At 42.0% G+C, this 19,361-nt stretch overlaps 1 protein-coding gene across 2 annotated transcripts in view; it reads right to left on the bottom strand.

The window, feature by feature from the left end:
- Positions 1-19,361, bottom strand: part of LOC131582311 (contactin-3-like) — a 93,810-nt gene that overhangs the window by 43,580 nt on the left and 30,869 nt on the right. For both annotated transcript variants that reach the window (XM_058845325.1, XM_058845324.1), the window contains exon 3: positions 3,653-3,748. In XM_058845325.1, coding sequence (XP_058701308.1) covers positions 3,653-3,748 — 96 coding nt within the window. The remainder of the gene's footprint in view (positions 1-3,652; positions 3,749-19,361) is intronic.

The raw sequence follows: 19,361 nt of genomic DNA on the forward strand, positions 1-19,361 counted from the left end.
TGCAGAAGAGAAGCAATCAAAGCATCCAAACATTTCTGGCATCTGAGACTCTTCCCATGCCACGTTATTCATGAAGCAGAGCCCTGCTGGAACTTGCAGGTCTCCAAATGGCAATACAAGAGACACGAGCAAAAATTTGCAAGTCTAAACACTCATTTGGAACAGACATGACATTATTCAGTGAAGGATTTGTCATCTCAAACACTGAGCAATAAATTGGGATCTATTTTTCCATGATCTAATATTATTTCCTACCAGCATGTCACAACTCTGACACAATATGCTGTGAGCTGAATTGATCCCTGTCCTTCAAATCCAGCCTCATTTATGGATTAAACATACATTTATCAGGGAGTTATATGAAGAGGAAGGAGAAATCTTTGCTGCTTTATCCACGTAGGAACATCCCTGCCATACTGCAGGAAACAGGAACACAGAGCACACAAGGCTAATTAGGAATAAAGCAGAGTTTCCTTGCAATTTCCAATCAAAGGCTCATCAGCTCCATGAAATTCTTGTTATTTATTGAAGTTTTCCTGGGTTATGGTCACGTTCCCCGTGGGAATAATGCAGCAGGATATCAGTGTAAAACTAATGTTGAGTTTTTTCAGGCAAACTAAAATTTGTTGAAATGTTCATATAACCATCAAGCAAATCTTCACTTCTACCATTAAAAGTCATCTTTTTCTCTGTGTTTAAAGCAGCTTTAAATCACCCCAGACAACACAAAAGGACTGACTGAAGAGTAGAAATACCTCATAAATCCAAAATCAATGTCAGATGAGGAAAACTGACTGTACTAAACAAATATAAATCACAATATACAGAAACAGAAACAACAGCTGAAGAAAAGCTACACAATAATCACAATACAGCACGTTAGTAACAGGAGGTAAAACCCTACAGGAACTCAGATTTGCTTTACTGAGGGCTTTGTCACTCGTTAGATACCAATTTTGGAACAAAATCAATAGCTGAGAAAAATCATTTTTAGATCTCCATATGTCTAGCTTTTCCCATTCTTGGCAGAATGGGCAAAAATTAGCATCACATGAATGTTTTTTAACCAGCTGCACATTAACTGTGTCCAACATTAAGTTTGGGATATTGAGATTTTTGTTGGATCGACAGCTCTTTAAAACCATTAAAGACACAACAGTAAAACAGCAAAAAGTCAAAATAGCTGTAGAGATTTCAGTGTGATTTAATGGTTGTAACAACTGGAAAAGTGGCAGGACAGCTACATAAATCCATTTTTTATATTATTTTGAGTATGTGGGTGAGATGATTTACTAATTTTTGGTAGCAAATAATGAGTATTTTAACAGGTTCCCCATAACAGAATTCAAAGATCCAGAAGTATGGCCATGCAGAATGATGACAGATGACCATTTTAATTATCCAAACATCACTGCTCAATTATGATACAACTTAGAGTATTTAACATAAAACCAGCCTGGATCAGAAAAATATCTGGGGGGAAAGTCTTCACACTGAAAGCCAGTCATTTACCAAATCTTCCAGTCAATAAACCCCAAATAAGACTGCTAAAAAAAGGGAATTTTATTTAATATCCAGAAAGGGGAAATGCAGTAACTCTAAAGAAAGTATTGGAATGGTTTGTGATTCATAAATGGAGTTTCATTGCTGGATTAATGCCGGATGTCCACACCCCAGTGGAGCTGGAACTGCACATTCAAAAGGACAAAACCACTGTTAACTGCAGGGATAATTTGCTCCCTGTTGAAAAGAAACATTCCTATGACTTATGTAAATATCTGTGCCTAAGACAAGCAAGGGAAAAAACATGATAAATTGTAGAAGGGAAGCAATTTTCTTGTTCCATACTGTAAGCTGGCATTTCTTTGGGGATGAACACAGGTTTCTATTGTAACTGGGATGCTGTACATGGAGGAATAATCACTATTTAATCAAGTCTCTTCTTTCAGACTCTTTACAGAGAATGCAAGAAATAAGTGCAATTAAGTTAGCAAGATCTAAGCAACTGCACAAAACACCAGAAAACAAAAGCAGAGTATTTTGGGGGCTACAGAGGGAGAGGAAACAAACTGGTGGAGAAGGTTTTTGGAATTAGAATTGTCTGGAATTATTTGATAGCTCAGTGCAATAAATACAGACTCAAAGTAAAAAAAAAAAAAAAAAAGAAAAGAAATGTCAGATCACTGATCTGGAAAGGGCTGAACATCCCTCAGGCCAGGTCAGCTGGTCCTAAACCATCCCTGCTCTTCCTAACAAACCATTTCTGCTTCCTGGCTGGATGTTTCACCCCAGACCTCCTGCCCTGCATCCCACCCTGCCAGGGGCACTGCGTGCTTGGTGTCACCACAGCTTCCTTGCAGTGAAGAGAGGAGGAGCATTTCCTTCCACCTTGCTCCACGTCTCCTGAAAACTTTCACAGTGAATCCTCCAACTCTCAGACATGTTCAAGGATTTGAAATAATCCTGGTACCAGCTCTCAGTCCCTTTTGGTGATTCTGGGAGCGCTCAGCTCTGGTTTTTACATGAATACCACAATTAGTGTGGGGGTGTCAATCACCTCCCATCTGTTGACTGCAAGAGGAATTCTCACCTCTTCCAGCCACTGTTCTCAGCACCATGAGCACGTCTGGCATCACCTCCTGTCCCACACCTCAAACCCAAACCTTGCCAGAGTCAGGCAGCGCTGCCCCAGCTTGGCCATCAGCTCTGGGTGTAAACCCACACACAGGACACAGCTGTCAGAACAGCTGGGGCAGCTCAGGCTTTGCCACTGCATCTAGAAGGAAAATTTAATCATTCTAATTCTTACAGATAGCTGGGAGAACGACCCATTTTCTCAGCTGCTGAAAGACAAAGCTGCTGTAAGGCTATAAAGATGATTTAGGAGCATGTATCAGTTTAGAAGAGGAAAAATTCTGCAAGCTCAGACAGTTGTAAAATTGCCACTTTATGGCTGTGTCTGCTTGGACTCTGCCAAATTTATGAGGCCACAACACCTATATTATTGAATATAATGTCTAGCTTCTATTACCTTGTCTTTGCAATCAAACCTAATGTTTAACATCACAGCCCTTCAATAATGACACTGTATCAATTAAAAACAGTAAAACCAGTTCCTTTCAGCTATTATTTGAGGCTTAAGAGCAATTAGTCAAAGACTGAAGATGCAGAATGAGAGATGAAATACACTTGCAACTTTTGGTCCACCAAAAATCCATATATCCACTTTTCTCACCCCCTCAGTGCAGCAGTGGTTTAAATTACAGAGCATCATTCCATCCCACCACAGAATGTCTTGATTGCAAGAACACGGGCAGACACCAGCACTGTTAAAGACAATCAACACCTCTCTGCAACTGTCTGCTCACAGGGAAAACTGGATTCACCGAGGCTCAGCAATTGTGAAATTGGGCAGAATGTAACTCCAGAAGATAGTCCCTTAATTACAGGAAATCCCATAAAAATCAGACACATTAAGTGCACAGAAATTACGAGGAACTAGAAAGGCATTTCAAGATAAACGTAAATCCCCTTAAATACTTCCCTCCTCCCTCCTTTTTGGTTTCTTCCTCCCTGTGTTGACTTCTGAACTCAGATTTTGTTATAATTCTGATTTTTAGCCCGTCCAAGCAGCCCCGAGGGTCGCCCTTACCTCCTGCCCGGGGCGGGGTCCCACAGAGCAGCACGACGCCCTGGCCCTCCCGCACCGACACCGCGCTCCTCATCTTCGTCCTGGAGCTCTCCCCATCTGCCAGGGAAACAGAAGCGAGCAGGGTATCAGGGAAGCTGAGAACAGACCAGCAGACATTCTGAAGATTGACATTCTGAAATCCTGACCTCCCGTCTCCCGGTGTGCAAGTGAAGGCGGCAGCTCCAGCGCAGCAGCTGCGGAGGGAGAGGCTGCTCGGCACGAGGGAGGATGGCAGAGTCAGGGCTGAAAGGAAATAATCTGCAGCCTGATAATTGAACAGATCCTGTGGCTAATTTTGTTCTTATGCCTGGCTTCTGCTACCCTGACTTTGATAACCAAAAAAGGAGCCAATGACTTAAAAATAGGCCCTCAAGCCACCGTTTCTTCGGAAATGAAGGCTGTGATGAAGACAGCGTCAAGATCCCACTAAGCTCCCGTGTCCAATGTAAAATAACATTAATAACAGCTATTCAGAAAAGAGATATGGATCTTTCCCAAGAGAAAGGAACCTCCTGGGCCATATTCCTGCAGGAGAATCCCCTGGAGCATCACTAAGCCAGAGCTCTGCACCTCGGTGTGCTGACCCAGGGCTCTGCTCTGACCCGCCTCGGGTCTCTGAGATTATTTTAAGCTGTGTAAGGATCACAGGACATCCTGAGGTGGAAGAGATCCAAAAAGATTATTGAGTCCATCTCCTTCTCCAGAACACTCCAAAAATCACACATAGCATTGTGGGGAGGGGGGGATGCAAACACTTCAGTTTCCATAAATGTAAGTATTTTACCATAAATTTATATTGGCTTTCCCTCTACCTGGTGAGTCGAGACCCAAGAAAGTTGGGCCTCATCACACCCTTAAACTATGCTAAATACAGCATGCAATACAAACCAAGATCGAAGTCCTACACTAACAAAGCCTTTTCCATAAATAAACCATGTAATTTTCCATACAGAAAACAGTTTAAAAAAAAAAAAATTGTTTATAACCCTGTACAGGACACTAAACTAGCACAGTCTTTAAATAAGGCTGTCTTTACAACCAAGCATAATAGGAGCAGTGAGTTGACCAACAGTAGCTATTTCTCCAAAATACAGCATTTTTTATTACTGCAAAGCAACAGCTGTTACAGTGAGAACACTGAATAAGAGCGATTAGAATTTCAATGCCTCCTTTAAAAAATGCTGCAGTAGGAGAGTGTTGTACAATCCTTTGTTAGTGCACATAAAGTTCACAGGAATGTTTCTCAGAAGGGCTGTTTTCAGCTTTCCAAGTGAATTTCCATGCAGGTATCCTCAGAATAAACTCAGATCCTTTTGCTGGCTATGATGTAGAAGTCACATACAACCCCAGCCAAACTGATTTCACTCAGGGGTCAAAACAGCACAGCCTTAAATTATTATTTCAGGCCTTTGAAGCATCTTTCCCCCATAACATTATGCACTCATCAGCTGCCCCAACAGCATTCCCCAGAGCCATGGAAGGAAAAATCAGGAGCTGACAGCACCTCAGAGAACACACAGTGCTCTGTTTCAGCATGAATCACACCAAAAGAAGTAGTACTTTACATATAAAACTAATTTAGACCACATTTTTCCCTCTTACATCACAACCAACACAAGTCTTAAATCTTAAATAAAACCATTTCCATAATTGAAATGGGTTCTTAAGCCCAGGTGTTCATCTATTGCAACCACAGACCTTCAGAACCTTCCTTGCCTTTGTGTTGTCCAGCACATGGTACGGGCAGGATGGGATTGGGCTGGGATGTGGGACACGCTGGAGGATTGGGAAGGCAATCATCCCAGAGAGAACCCACCACAGCTCTGCAGTGATGTAAAAAATGCAATTATTAATCCCTGACTGCAGGTGAAGAGTGTTGTCACAGAAAACCAGTTTTTGGGGAAACAAGAAGCAGTGCATATCCATCCAAAAGTGGGTAACATGAGCCACGCTACCATAAAATAATCATTTCCTACAAATTAGCAGGAAACTCCCCATCCTGCCTTCTGGAGCAGCTCAACTACCAGACTCATCATACAGCTGCCAAAACACTTAATTTCTCTACAAACTTCTGAATTCTCTTGTCTGGCTTTGAAAGTAATGAAAAATCAACATGCAAAACAGGAGCAGGGTTCTTTATTAGCATTACCCAGTCAAGTCCCAATCTCTGACCTTGGAGAGCACTGGCTGCTTCCAAACACGACGCTGGGCTGATTTTCAGTGTTCCTGCAGCACATTCAGGGGACTGAAGGTCAAATCCAGGCATGTTAGGAAGCATATCAAGAGAGATTGTTTATCCTTCAGCTTCTTTGTTAGGTTTTTTGTTTGATTTTTTAATAAAGCCACTATCCCAAGCACAATGACACCAGGGAGGAGAGCTGTGTATCTTCTAACAGAACTTATTATTACATGAACTCGTTGGGAAGGGACATTAAGTCCTCAGGGTAAATAAAATACCTTAACAGGTGGACTAATATTGGCAAAGCTTGTTTATTTGTACAGATTGAATTGCATCCCTGAAATCAGAGGCTCTTTTCCTGCTGAAATGTCTCAGCAGATAAAATATAACTGGAAATGAAGAACAGAGATTGGGACAGAAGATGGTTTTGAGGAGTGGTGAATCAGAACTGGACTCGCTTTTCAGCAGCCATGTGATGACAATATCCCATTGTTCAGTGAAAGAAAAGGCCAGAAACACACAAAGCATTTCTGCATTTTATCTGCTGGACTAAAGATGGATTTATTCACCAGCAGATTTTTGAAACTCTCTCAAACTGGCCACCAAACTGAAGTGCTTTCATTAGTTTCTCTTGCCTTAATCTTTTCACTTCTTCCTTGCATTTATTACACCTTACTTTGAAATCTCCTTTCATCTGAAATGAAACTATTCATGGACAAAATTAACAGTTTAATTATTTAACCCTACTGGGCAAAGGCTCTAATCCTGCTGCTGAAAATATTTTGGTAAAAATTTTACAAAAATCCTGACTACAAGGGGGGAAAAAATGCAACATAAAAACCAAGCTAGAACTGTAATTTGCAAATTAAAGGCTTTTATTGCCTGTTTATAGTTTGCCATATAGAAGGAAGTTTGAAATTAGCAACTGAGGCAGACTCCTGAAGAAGCATTTTCTTCTCCTTTCCCCAAGCATTTGCCTCATTGCTTTAGTACCAAGTCCATAAAGTTCAGTATCAACTGAAATACACACAGCCATTGCAATAAAACAGAGAAAAAAACCCCACAATTCAGCCTTGTTGAAAAGTCTTTGATTCTGCCCAAACTGAGAACAACAAAACTAGTTCCTGCCCTTACAAAATGATGTGAAATCTGCATATTCCACTGGGTTCTCTCCTGATTAAAAAGCCAAGTTTTCAGTCTCGAGCACTGAGACTTCAAGTTGCTGAGAAAGATTCCAGAACGTGGAGTGACAGTAAAGTGAGTATCAAACCTGTAACAGCTGCATCTCAACACTCCTGTGATACCCAGGACAATTAAAAGACACGGATTTGTGGATTCATCAGGGGAAAACACGACCTGAAGCTTCTCTGGAAGGTAAATGAGACTGAAAACAGAGACATTTTTATTAAGGAATAAATCAGGACTCATCTGCAGAGCGCACTGACCACATTCCCCACGAGCACCTCCCAGATGTTTCTGGTTTCTTTCATCAAGAAGGGAAGCAAAGGAAAGGGGCAAGATCACATCAAATACCACAGCCACGCTTTGAAAAGACACAGAACATCATGCTATGAAAAATTCAGAGCATTGCTGATGACAAAGCTGCTCCACACACACAACTGCTGGCGTGTGGCAATGCTGAGTTATGTCGTATTTTGTCAAGAAACCTCTGTGATATTTCACCCCCAGACACCAATTCTGTACACAGGACCTTTGTAAGATTTGCAGGCACTGCCAGAACTTGCACCAAATCCTATTTATTTTTTTTAAGTAATACACAGAGCACATTCACTGTGATAGGGGTGGATTCAATTTTCTGTTTTTTCTAAATTCCAGTTTCCAACTCCAAGTCCAGCAACACCCAAGCATCTCATCACACTTATATCAACTGCTCTTTATTGTCAACACATGTTTATTAGCAATTCTACCATGTTTTGAAAACTGCAGAACAAGGATTCAAGCTCTACAAACATAATTGTCCCTTAATAGCCATGAAAATATTTATTGTATTGCTGCATCAGACCCACTGTAATTCAAAGGAGCAGAACTTGTTAAATATACTTTAGGTGTAATTCTGTATTGGTAGGATGTTGAAGTGCCTAAATGAGTCAGACAACCAAATCTAAGCTGTTTTCTTGAGTGGGTAATTCTGAAGTGGAGACTCTGTTTGATGTCAGCCCATAATGAAGCACTAATTCACAGCCCACTCGCCCTGGTAGAAGTCACATTATTAAAAAAGATCGGAAATTCCACTCTCTCAGCTCTTGAGGGCAAATAACAGCCTCAGCACGTTGTAATAGCTATGTTGGTAATGAGAACTGCTGGAGAAAACAGAGTAACACCAATTTGTTTCCTTAAAAAGAAAAAACAAACACAAACAACAACAAAACCCAACAACCTTCACCAGGTTGTTCAGCCCCGAACTCACCTGTGGGTGTGAACAAACCCTCTTCCCCACCACCCAACATCCCAAAATTGGCTATTCCAAGGTCATGAATTATGTATTTCTTTAGACAGGCATCCAAAACTCAACACACACTTTGCATAATTAATTTCCACCAGGATATTTGGGATACACAGCCTGTTAACCCCAACACACTGCCTTGAGAAACTCCACAGCAGGGCTGCACGTGAGCCAGGGGAAAACCTTCTGCTGCTTCCCAGGGCCTGGATGGAGCCTGGGAGAATCCCACTGAGGTAGGAGGGAGTGATGAGACCAAAAATTATCTCTGTAATCCATTTCTGCTAGGCAGAGAGAGAGGATGAAAATATTAACAGCGCAGGAGCGAACATTACTCAAAGCAGGCAAGGTGGGGGTGATTTGTCACTTGAGGAGAGCTCCAGAGGCTGCTGGGGAAGCATCTCCAGGGTTTCACTTGGCCAGGCTTGGTGCTACAGGGAAATCACAGAATTCCACACAAACCTCTACAAAATCCCTCTCTGCTGTGCCACGTGGCTGAACTTCTGTTTTATGCCCGGAAAGCTCCACGACAGGGCGAGCAAAACAGCCTCCCACCCTTCAAAGGACCATTTTACACCCAAAATGCTACTCAGACAACTTCTGAGCTTGAAATATCACCCTCATCTCTGCTCACATCAGTCCCACCAGCAGAGCCCATCTGAGTGCTCCTGCATCCACAGAAATACTGCCAATAAAATGCAGCAAACCTCAGTCAGTGCAGGACAGACCCTGCAGGTTATTTCCATCCCACAAAATGCTGAATATCTCACAGGTGAGTTCTGCTGGGATGAACAGGCTGCTGGAGCCAGGTGCAGTGAACAACCAGCCAACAGCAGCCAAAAAAACCTTACAAATATCTGAAACTCTTCCCATTCCCCTGAATCAACTTGAGGTGCAGGAAACATGAGAGAAAAAAAAAAAATGCTCTTACACCAATTAAATATAATTGGTGAGAACAACTCAGAAGTCTGTATTATATAAACACAAATAGGAAAAGCTAGAAAATAAATTGGCACAGATGTATCAGAGTGTGGTAAACAGGAGATGCCAGCATGGGAAGAGGTAGAAGAGCTTGCAATAATGAGGGGAAAGATGGACAGAGGGATGAGGTGACTTTTGGGCTCTGAGGAACCGAAGGAAGGGATCAGAGACAGCAGAGATAAAAAAAGGCAGTAAAGGAATATTAATAGAATAAAATGTTGAGTCAACATCCAAGAAGCAGGGAGTATTTTTTTTTTAAACACACTTTTGCACTGGCAAAAATGCACTGAAAGAACTGGAAAAAACCCAAACCAAACCCTATCAGCGTTACTGGGGAGAATGCATGTTTTGAAAGAAAAATGTTCTCCAATAGGTATTTCCAAAAATATGCCTTTCATAAATTCGTATTATACGGGAATTACCACTCAACTCCAGGCAAACACAGCACTGAACAAAGCAATTCAGGCAATTTGAGAAATATCTCAGGAGGCAAGGATGTTTGCTCAAGGAAATTATCCTACAGTCGACTTCTCGGATGCAACACAGATTTTTCCTCTAACACTTTCCCAAAACAAGCCCTAAGAACATCCTGACAGTCTACAAAGCAGCAGCCCTCGTAACCACAAAGCAGGTTTAGTGCTGAAGAACACCAGGCTATTCACATTTTAATAGTTAAACAGATGGTTAAAGCCCTGCCAGATCTAGCTCTAATTATCTGAAGGTTTGTTTATTTATTAAATATGCAGCAGTCTTCCCAAAAAGCCTTTCCTCAATAAAGAAAACCATCCTACAACAGCTCAGTTTTAAAGCACTGGGAACATGCTGATGATGGTGGGATTTATTTATTTTTTTTCCTGTCACTGACTTCAGTCCTTGATGTTTGAGGAGATGCCACCTTTCCACAGAGAAATGGACAGATTCTGCCCCAAGTATTACAAAATATTTCATCACCTGAAAGGATATTTGGGATATGGGCAACCAGGACCTGTCATTTCCTCACCTCACAAGGTATGGAGCACCTGGCTCAGATCCCAGCTTTGACTGGGGCCACGTGGGCCAGCACAGATGTGACAGTGACAAAGAACAGACGCTGCAGATGGAGAAGTGTCCTGCCCACAGATGTCTCACCCCAGCTGCTCTCCACACCTCCCAACCAACAACTTGTGAGTCAGCAGAAAAATCCAATGCTCACAGGCCTTCCAAAGAGTCGTGTTCCCATCAAAATGTGTGGCTGAGCAAAATAATATGGAATATTTTGTTGTATGTGCGATGAAAAAAATCATCTCCCCATCCATCAGCTACAACAGTGAAATAATGAATTAATTCAAGAATTAAGATCCAACCTTAACCCATTACCTACCCTGCCAGAATCACCATTTCTGCCATTTTCTGTTCCAAAATCAGCTGGGTTTTCTTTCCAGTTCCAGCAGCTGTTCAGGATTTTTAACTGGACATGTTAAAGGCTAGTGGACTTCTATTTTTTGTATTTATATTCATAATTCTCCTGTTTACTGGTTCTCAATCTCAGGTATGTCGTGCTTCAACTCTTTAATAAAAGAAACACAAGGGAACCTGGAGAAGGTGACTATTTCTACATAAGTGAATTCAATAACCCACTTGAAGTAAGCTGTAGAGAGAATAAGGTGCAAGGATAGATTCATACTGTAACAAAATAATATTTACAGAGGAATTTAGGAGAAATTAAAACTTAATTCTATTACTGAAGATGAAGAAGACAGAGGCAGAGGAACAGAAGTAATTTTCTGAGCACATTTGCCTGCCTGGCTCATGCAGAGGAAGAACAGTTATTTCACTGTATTAACTACTCACATCACAATTTGAAGGAAGAGGTGGGCGAATTTTCACGTTTGACAAATAAAGTACCTCAGACTCAGTATCCTGAATACAGCATTTGGGACTGACATTAATTGCTCCTGTGAAGTTCAAACCTACCATTTCTGAATCAGGGATACAATGTGCTCTTCCCTGGGCTCCCCTCCAAGCCCTGCAGGATCTGAGCGAGCACCAAGATGTCACCACAGCACAAAACAGGTTCTGGAAAATTGCTGCAAACATTTCTGACTATAAATCTCTGGGGTTACTCCCTGGGATTAGACTACATTAACAGGCTCAGAAGGACAGCACAGATAAGAAAAATGATCTATTTCTATCCCAGCACCGTACAGCAATGCTGAAGTTGTAGCTTAATGGATGTTCAGGAGCACATCAAAGCAAAGCAGAAGGGATTTTGTTCACTTCCTTCACAGCAGCAAAAAGTGGCCAAAGCAGACGGGCTGGAGTTATTTCCTTACAGACTTCAGGGAACAGGGATGCAGGGAAAGGCATTTCTTACCCTGATGTCATTTGCAGCTGACAAGCAAACAGGTATTTTCTGTGGCAGATAAGGCAGAAAAATGGAAAGAAGCCCCGTGTTACTGTGATGTGGACAGTGGAGATGTTTAAAACAATAATAATTTGCCAGATTCACATAAAAATGCAAAAATGAAAATTAGAACTTTATCTCCAGGAGACAGACCATGGAAGGGTCCATGAGGCAGAATCATTTCTTCAGTGCTGAAGATGAAAGCCAAATGATGAAGTTTCCCAATGAAGTCACATCTCCAACCTGTGCACAAGCACGAGCTGTTAATTAATTATTTAATGAAAAGCAGAAAACCACTGCATAACCTAATTCAGCATTGTGAAAACCTATTACTCTCTAGTCCCTAATAAAATCAAAAGAACACACTGACGCTGCAAACTCAATTATTTGGAGGTAGGAAAAAAAACAGAATTAAGGTTGCTTAAGACCACAAACATCGGCAGAGGAACAAACCAAAAGCCCCAGCAGTGAGATTTCAGCACCCAGGGCTGATGGTTCAGAGCTTCCTGCTATTAAAGCAGCCACTTTCTTGTCTTACCTGGAACCCTGGAAGTGCTGCTGAGTGTGTTTAATTGGTTTTCAAGAGGCTGAGTGCTCAGTGGAAGGTGTGAAGTTATCCTGTGCTGGCTCCGTGCTCCTGCGGGGATGTTTGGGCAAACCACAGGAGCAGTGGTCACTTGTAGCTGTTCCAGCACGCAGGGCTGGACCCGTGGCTGCTGTTCTGCTGATCTGTAGCTGTGTCAACAACTTTCTCACCCCTGTACATCCCATCAGCAGCTCCCAGCAGGCAGCAAGGGCTCCTCGTGCAGGGTGCGGGATCCGGGAGCGGCTCCCTGCAGGATGCTCCTGCCCGTCACAAGGTCACAGCTCTGGATCCTGGTGGCATCTCTGAGGCAGGACAGACCCAAAGGACACAGCCAGACAACCTCAAGTCAGGGTGACAACCCCAGGTCAGTTCCTGCGGGGTGGGGAAGGGCTAACACGAGGCTCAGGTGGTAAAACCGTGTTGTGATGTTTGTGAGACCATCACAGACACGGCTCAGGGAGACACGAACAACCCCTGGCACAGCCCACGTGCTCCAGCCCAAGAACTGCCTGACATCCCACCAGAGGGATGGGGGATCCTGCCAGAGACAAGCCCAGGCTGATCAGCCCAACCAGGGTGACAAATTCTTGTAATCAAGCCCAAATTCCACTTGCTCTGCCACACATCCACTTCTGCCCCAGACAGCCCCTCTAAAATCACAGCAGGACTTTTCAGGACACTTTTCAGGACATGTGCTACAGCTTCAGCCTGGTTACAAAACCTCTCTTTCAATATTAATCATTGCTCTGACCCAGATGTAATAGACACATTTAAAACCCAATCAGTGTAATCCCCATGCAGATAACAAATCCCATGGTTTGCATTATGAAGGCAGGAGCGATAATCGTTACACAATTAAACAAAGGGGTAAATAGATGACAAAACTGCATTTGGCCTGGCTCAGACTGAACTGGGATCTGCAGTGTCTGGAGGAAGAGCAGGAGACCCTTACAAACACGACTTGGAATAAATTAAATTCATTACACAAAGCATTTGTGGTAAGAACTCGGTAGCTTGAGCTGCTCGTTCACCCTGTGCAGCGACAGATCGATGGCACAGGGGCGTGTGGCACACCAGGAGCAGCTGTGCCCACGTGTCTGCCCTTCAGCTGGGGGCACTTCCCAGCTTCCCAGCCCCTTCCCAGCCTCTGGGATCTCAGAAACCAACCCTACCCTTGCCACGGAGCCAGGAAACACCAGAGTCAGGAAGGATGCTCAGGTCCCACACGTTTAGATACAAAGGTCAGACCTGCAACCACAAGACAAGTTGATTTTTTAATTTTTTTTTTTTATTTTTCCACTAAAGGAGGATTTATTATGAGGCAAAAAGTTCTCTTGAAGAAGTAAGACAGTAATTCCATGAATCCCCATTCATTGGGAAAGATAGAAAAATAAAGAATGGATAAAATGCAATTGGCTTAAAGAGACGCTGAAGTTACTTTTAAATGGAAGCAAAAAAGACATGCACAAAAAGATGAAAAAGTAAGAGGTGCATGTGTTATTAAGAGCTGAAGTTATGAAATACTTAGGAGAAAAATGCTACATCTTGCAAACCAAAGCAGTGTAAAAATTCTTCTGAAAAGAACCTGAAATAAAATCAGGAAGAGCGATGCAGAAAGAAATCAGAGGTTCAAAACCAGCTGAATGCAAAGGAGTGTTAACAACAGATAAGGAAATGCAAAATACCGCTGTTAATATCAGATTATTAAAAATCAAAAGCATGGTATCACACACTCATTTGATACCCAGGGAAGCCTCTGGCAAATCACACACAAGTTCAGCCAGCAGATGAGAAGCTGTGGCAGTGCAGAACCAGCCCCTACACCCAACAAATCACTGGCTCAATTTGATTTTTTAACTTAATTAGCGGGTAAAATAGCAGTGTGTACAGTAGAGGCAATCAATGAGATTCCAAGTCATTAGATGTGACAACGACAGCGGGTTCATCCAGGGAAGCTGCACTCAGGGCAGGATTCCTGCTGGGGCTGGAATTGCCATCCCCAGGCTCATTTCTGACCCTCCTCTCCCAGCTCTTGCTCCCCAAATCAGGAATCACTGTGACCACAGCCTGCAAAGCACTGACACTGCAGCAAGCTGGGGGTTTTCTGGAAGGGAACCACTTGTAAATGACAAAACACTGCTTCAGCTTCAGGCTTAAGTGATTCCCACAAGCCATTAATATTTAAACCTGCCTTAGCTTGTTTTGGGTAAAGAGGTTTTGACTTGGTTACTTCTATTTCAGGAAAACATCTGTATAACATTTTTATAAAAAGCTGTAGAAATAGAAAGTGCTAAGGAAACAAATGAAGGCATTTGAAACATAAGTGGTAAAGAGAGCTTCTACCCAGCTGGTGAGTTCATCTTCCCAGTCTGCTCCATCCCCCAAAAGCCAGTCCAAACAGATTATCCAGGAGCACTCTATTTTTTTGCTCTTCTTGCAGCAAGAGAGCAAAAAGAAAACGCAGGGATCATCTGAGCACATTAACCTCCCTGGAAGAGAAGGGAATGAGACAAGATCTTTAGAGAATTGCATTCTGTCTGCCTCCGCAGTAATGGCATTACACTTGAATGAAAGCAAAATTATGTGGAAGACTGTTAGTTTACTGAGGGGTCAAAGAGATGACAGCTGTGGCAGGAGGAGGCAAACCTTTAATATGCCATGATGGACCAATGTGCACATCCTTCAGTGGGTGAATAAATGTGGCTGAACAAGGGATTACACCTGAGCAAGCAACGGCATAGATTAATAAATTCAGCATCGGAACATTCAACAACAGAGGCTGCAAGAGTGAGAAAAAAACAACTCCTGAGAAATATCTGAGTTCTGCTACTCCATTTATAGAAATAAATACAATCCCAGTGCTGCTGAGGAGAGTTTAATAGATTGAGACATGTACATTAAGGAGAAAACCCCCAAAACACAGGGGGACCTCGAATCTTTTTGCTGGTATCTGAGCAGAATGGTTCCGTGACAGATGCTCCATGTGCAGCCTGATCCCCAGCCTAAGCCAAACTGCTCCTTGCAGGGTGATGTAATCCTCAGAAATACATCATTAACTGCAATTTAATAAAAAGTCATGGGCTGAAAAAATACCGTTTAATAAAAAAAAGAAAGAGAGAAGATGTCTCGCTGCACAGGGCTGAGAGAGGCAATAACAGGAAAATAAAATCAGGTACTGCATCTCTTCTCATAAGTACAGAGAATTTCCTTGGTTATTAAATGAGACTCCCCACAAGTCCCAGCCTGTGCTCTCTGTAACTACTCAGTGCCACTCTGGATGAGAAACAAGACATAAATACATAATCAATACAAGAATAAAGACACAAGCAATGCAGTGTAATAGGAGCAGCTCTCCAACTTCCATTGCTCCACTTTTAAGATGCCTACTTGGCTTTGCAATGAACATCAGAAAGCGAAATACACAGGTTGGCAGCAAACTGGAGCTCTGAAAAAGTATATTTAAAGTAAGGTGATACCCAGTGAAGGCATTAAAATTGTTATTTGCAATCTGCCTGCATTTATTGGGCTGCAGCCAGGGGTTAATTCAGTCAAACTTTACTGTGGATTTCTTATAAATTCACTGAATGTCAGAGTAATTCTGTACAGCACAAGACACCTGGGCTTGTTATAGAATGACAAGCACATAGAATGGTTGGGAAAGACCTCCAAGATCCTCGAGTGCAGCCATTCCCCAGCCCCACCAAGTCCCACTGAACCACATCCCTAAATCCCCTCTACACATCTCCCAAGTGACCTCAAAACAAAAGGACATCTGCTCTACATTATTTGAAGAACACCTTCAATAAGATAATGTTGTCTAAAACCCTGCCAGGGCACTCTACATCTCAAAAAAACCCCAAAAAACCACCAAAAAAAAACCCCAAAAACAAACCCTACATCTACTAAAGGATGAAGTCAAATTCTCTCAGCCACCCAGCCAAGCTTTCCCTTATCTCAAATCCTCATCAAAAGCCTTTTAGCAACACCCTTTTCCCTACATCACAGCTTGGTGCTGTGAAAACACATTCCAAATTGATATTCTAAATCTTTATTTCAGTTTGAGGAGGCTCCAAATCCAATAGCTTTATGAGCCATGAAGGGTGGGGTAGGACACAGCACAGCCCTGGTTCTGTTGACTGGAACAATTTTCATGTTTGATTTTTTATTTTTGTTTTAAACTTGCAAAAAACTACAGTTGAAAGATCAAAGCATTCAGTTCCTACTGAACGTTCCTATTAACTTCAATGGGCTTTAGATCAGGCCCTTAATGGGGTATTAATGTAATGTAAACATTTTTAAGTATTATTTTAATATTATCAGAAGCATGTTAAATGGGCTAACAAGACCCCATTAGGGTAATTCTGACAAACAAATCCTTTCCTTAGCAAGCACTTGATTTGATTTTTCAGTGAATATAAGCTCTGTTTCCCCAAATAATCCATATTTCAGAGTTTTAAGAACAGTCCTGCGATGCAAAAATTCTAAGGAACTACTTTTCTAAAACAAAGAAACCAAGCACCCACACGAAAGAGTAAAGTATTTTTGATTTAGAGCTTTACCAGGTGAGGGGAGCTGTGCAGGAAATGCCAAAATTTTCAGCTATTTATAATTATTTTTTACAGAAATGAAGCCAGCATTTCAAAAGGCTCCTGCTAAAAAGATTTTAGAATTTAGGCATAAAGTCTAAAAATTTAAAATCATATTGGTGTCCATTGTCTCCCTGGCACTTCAGACACATCTTAAGCAAGTCCAACCAAGGGAAGTGTTTAATGTGGGAAAGAGATGGCGGGGCACAAAGCAAGAGCTGCATTTTTCAGCTTAATTTAATGCCTGAATCCAACCAGGAGCTGCCCCTCTCTGAGGATGTGCAGCCTTCTGTGTGAACAGGTTTCGTGCTGGGATCGGGATCCTCATCCCTGGGATCCTGAGCACTCCAGCACCAGGATTCCCCCAGCTCTGCAGAAGAGCTGGACACAAATCTGGGGCTCCTGCCCAAAACTCAACCTTCTCCTGTGAGATTCCAACTTCCATGAGGAGCAAAATCACAGCAAGGCAAGACTTACCTTTGCTCAGAGCGGCACTTTTCCCAAGTTATAGAAGCCATAACGCTCCAGATCATTAAATCTGTATTTTTGGCTGAGCACGTAGGCTGGCCTGAACTTTTTAGAGGAGTTTAAGCTCACGCAGCATCCTAAAACAGCACTTGAGCTTGAGCCTTCCTGAAAAAACTACACGGGGAAAATTGATGTAATAAATAGCTTTGGGAAGAAAAAAACACTTTTCAGCTCTCTCTTTCTTGCTCCAAAATACTCTTTCCCTTATTTTCTATGCCAGAAAGTCTCTGCTCTCTCCTTGCCACACTCCTCTCCTTCACAAGCTATTCATGCACAAGCTTTGAAAGATAGTAAGAGACAAGCAGATTTACATCAAAAAAAATAAAGAGAGATAAGGTTGCTATGGGAATAAGAAGACAAAAACTGTTACTTAATCCAACATAAAAAGGATGAGAAGTGGAGAGAACTCGGATGGAATTGAAACTGTCACCCCAACCAATGAGGTTATGATCTGAAACAACTGCTTTTTCTCCCTCATTTCCTCTATGCTTTTATGTAATTTCATTTTCTCGTCAGAATCTCTTTACAGAATACAATATTTCATGTTCAGATTCAAAAAACTTTAAAAAATGAATTAGAAGTAATATTTTTCAATATGTTGCTCACTACTGTCACTTTCTAGGCAAACTCTTGCAACAAGCTGAAATATGTCCCCTCTGCAGCAATGCTATGGATGCAGATGTGAAATTGGAGATGAATCTTTAGATTTTTTATAGATCAATTATGCATAAAAAATAGATCCAGCCATGTAATTGTCTTACTTTTAACTACAGTCTGTGGTCTACAATGAAGTTTTACATAGGCTAGTAAGCAAATTCAGATTTAGGATTCTTCTACAGCTGCAATCAAAGGCAATTCTTGCAAACTCTGAAGGCAGAAAGAACTGTCACCGCTCCCTCTCCCCAAAAAGTCAAGGCACCATTACTGTCAGTAGTTTATCTCAGAAAACACTGTCTCTTATCACTGCTTGCTGGAATCGCTTCCCAGGCAGCACAAAACATCGAGGCAAGGAATGAATCTGTCCTATTTTCAAGTTGTTGATACAGGATAAATGTTTCTTCTCATTTTGAAAAGCGCAGGGAAAATGTCTTTCCTTCCATTCCACACCCCCAGAGCTGCCCTGACTCAATAAATCCAGGGCAGTACGATCTCCCTACACAGCAAACCTTAAAAATTAGAAACGGGACGAAACCTTAAAATACTCCATTCACAAAGTCTCTACCAGTGGATGATCTCTGGCAACATAGACTGGAAACAATCTGGATTAATCAAGCTAAAAACTCTTCCTGGAAATGCAGCACAGCTTTGGAAGAGGAACTCTTATTTGCACCTTATTTTTCCCAAGCTATGCCCATTATCTCCAATATGATAATTTGCCATTCAGGTGTTTACCAACAGTGAGATCTTTATGTGCCACCTCTGAGCTACAGGAGAATCCTTAACTGAATCAAACATCAGACTACCTGAGGATTTTCTTTATTGCTTCCAGAGTTATAAATAGCTGCACGAGGAATCAGGATAAAATACACACTAATTACCCTTGACTATGCAAATGAAGCTATTTTTAATTCAGGTTTAAACCATTTTCAAGTTCTCACTGCACAACAACTGCTGAAGGCAAGGCAATGCTGTGCTTTCCTCTGCTTCTTGCTGCATGCAGAGCACCTCGAGTTGCACCAAAGCAGGTGCAAGGTGTGACTGCAGCTCAGTGGAGCTCAGTCTGTGAGGGTGGAAATGCAAAATTTTCTGGTTATTTCAAACAGGATCCTGACACACTCCTCTGCTGTCTCTGCTGAATGGAAGTGATGCTCATTCCTCACATGGGACTTTTAAACAAAATGACACTTCAGATACAGGAACAAACCTTGATGTGGATTTAGGATAAATGTGTCTTGACTTTTGGACTCTCTTTCACCCAGACCCCCCCTTGGGAACACACAAAAATTTGCAAAGTGTCTTTTTCCAG

This window comes from Poecile atricapillus, chromosome 9, assembly GCF_030490865.1.
Source record: "Poecile atricapillus isolate bPoeAtr1 chromosome 9, bPoeAtr1.hap1, whole genome shotgun sequence".
In the NCBI taxonomy this organism is placed as follows: domain Eukaryota; kingdom Metazoa; phylum Chordata; class Aves; order Passeriformes; family Paridae; genus Poecile; species Poecile atricapillus.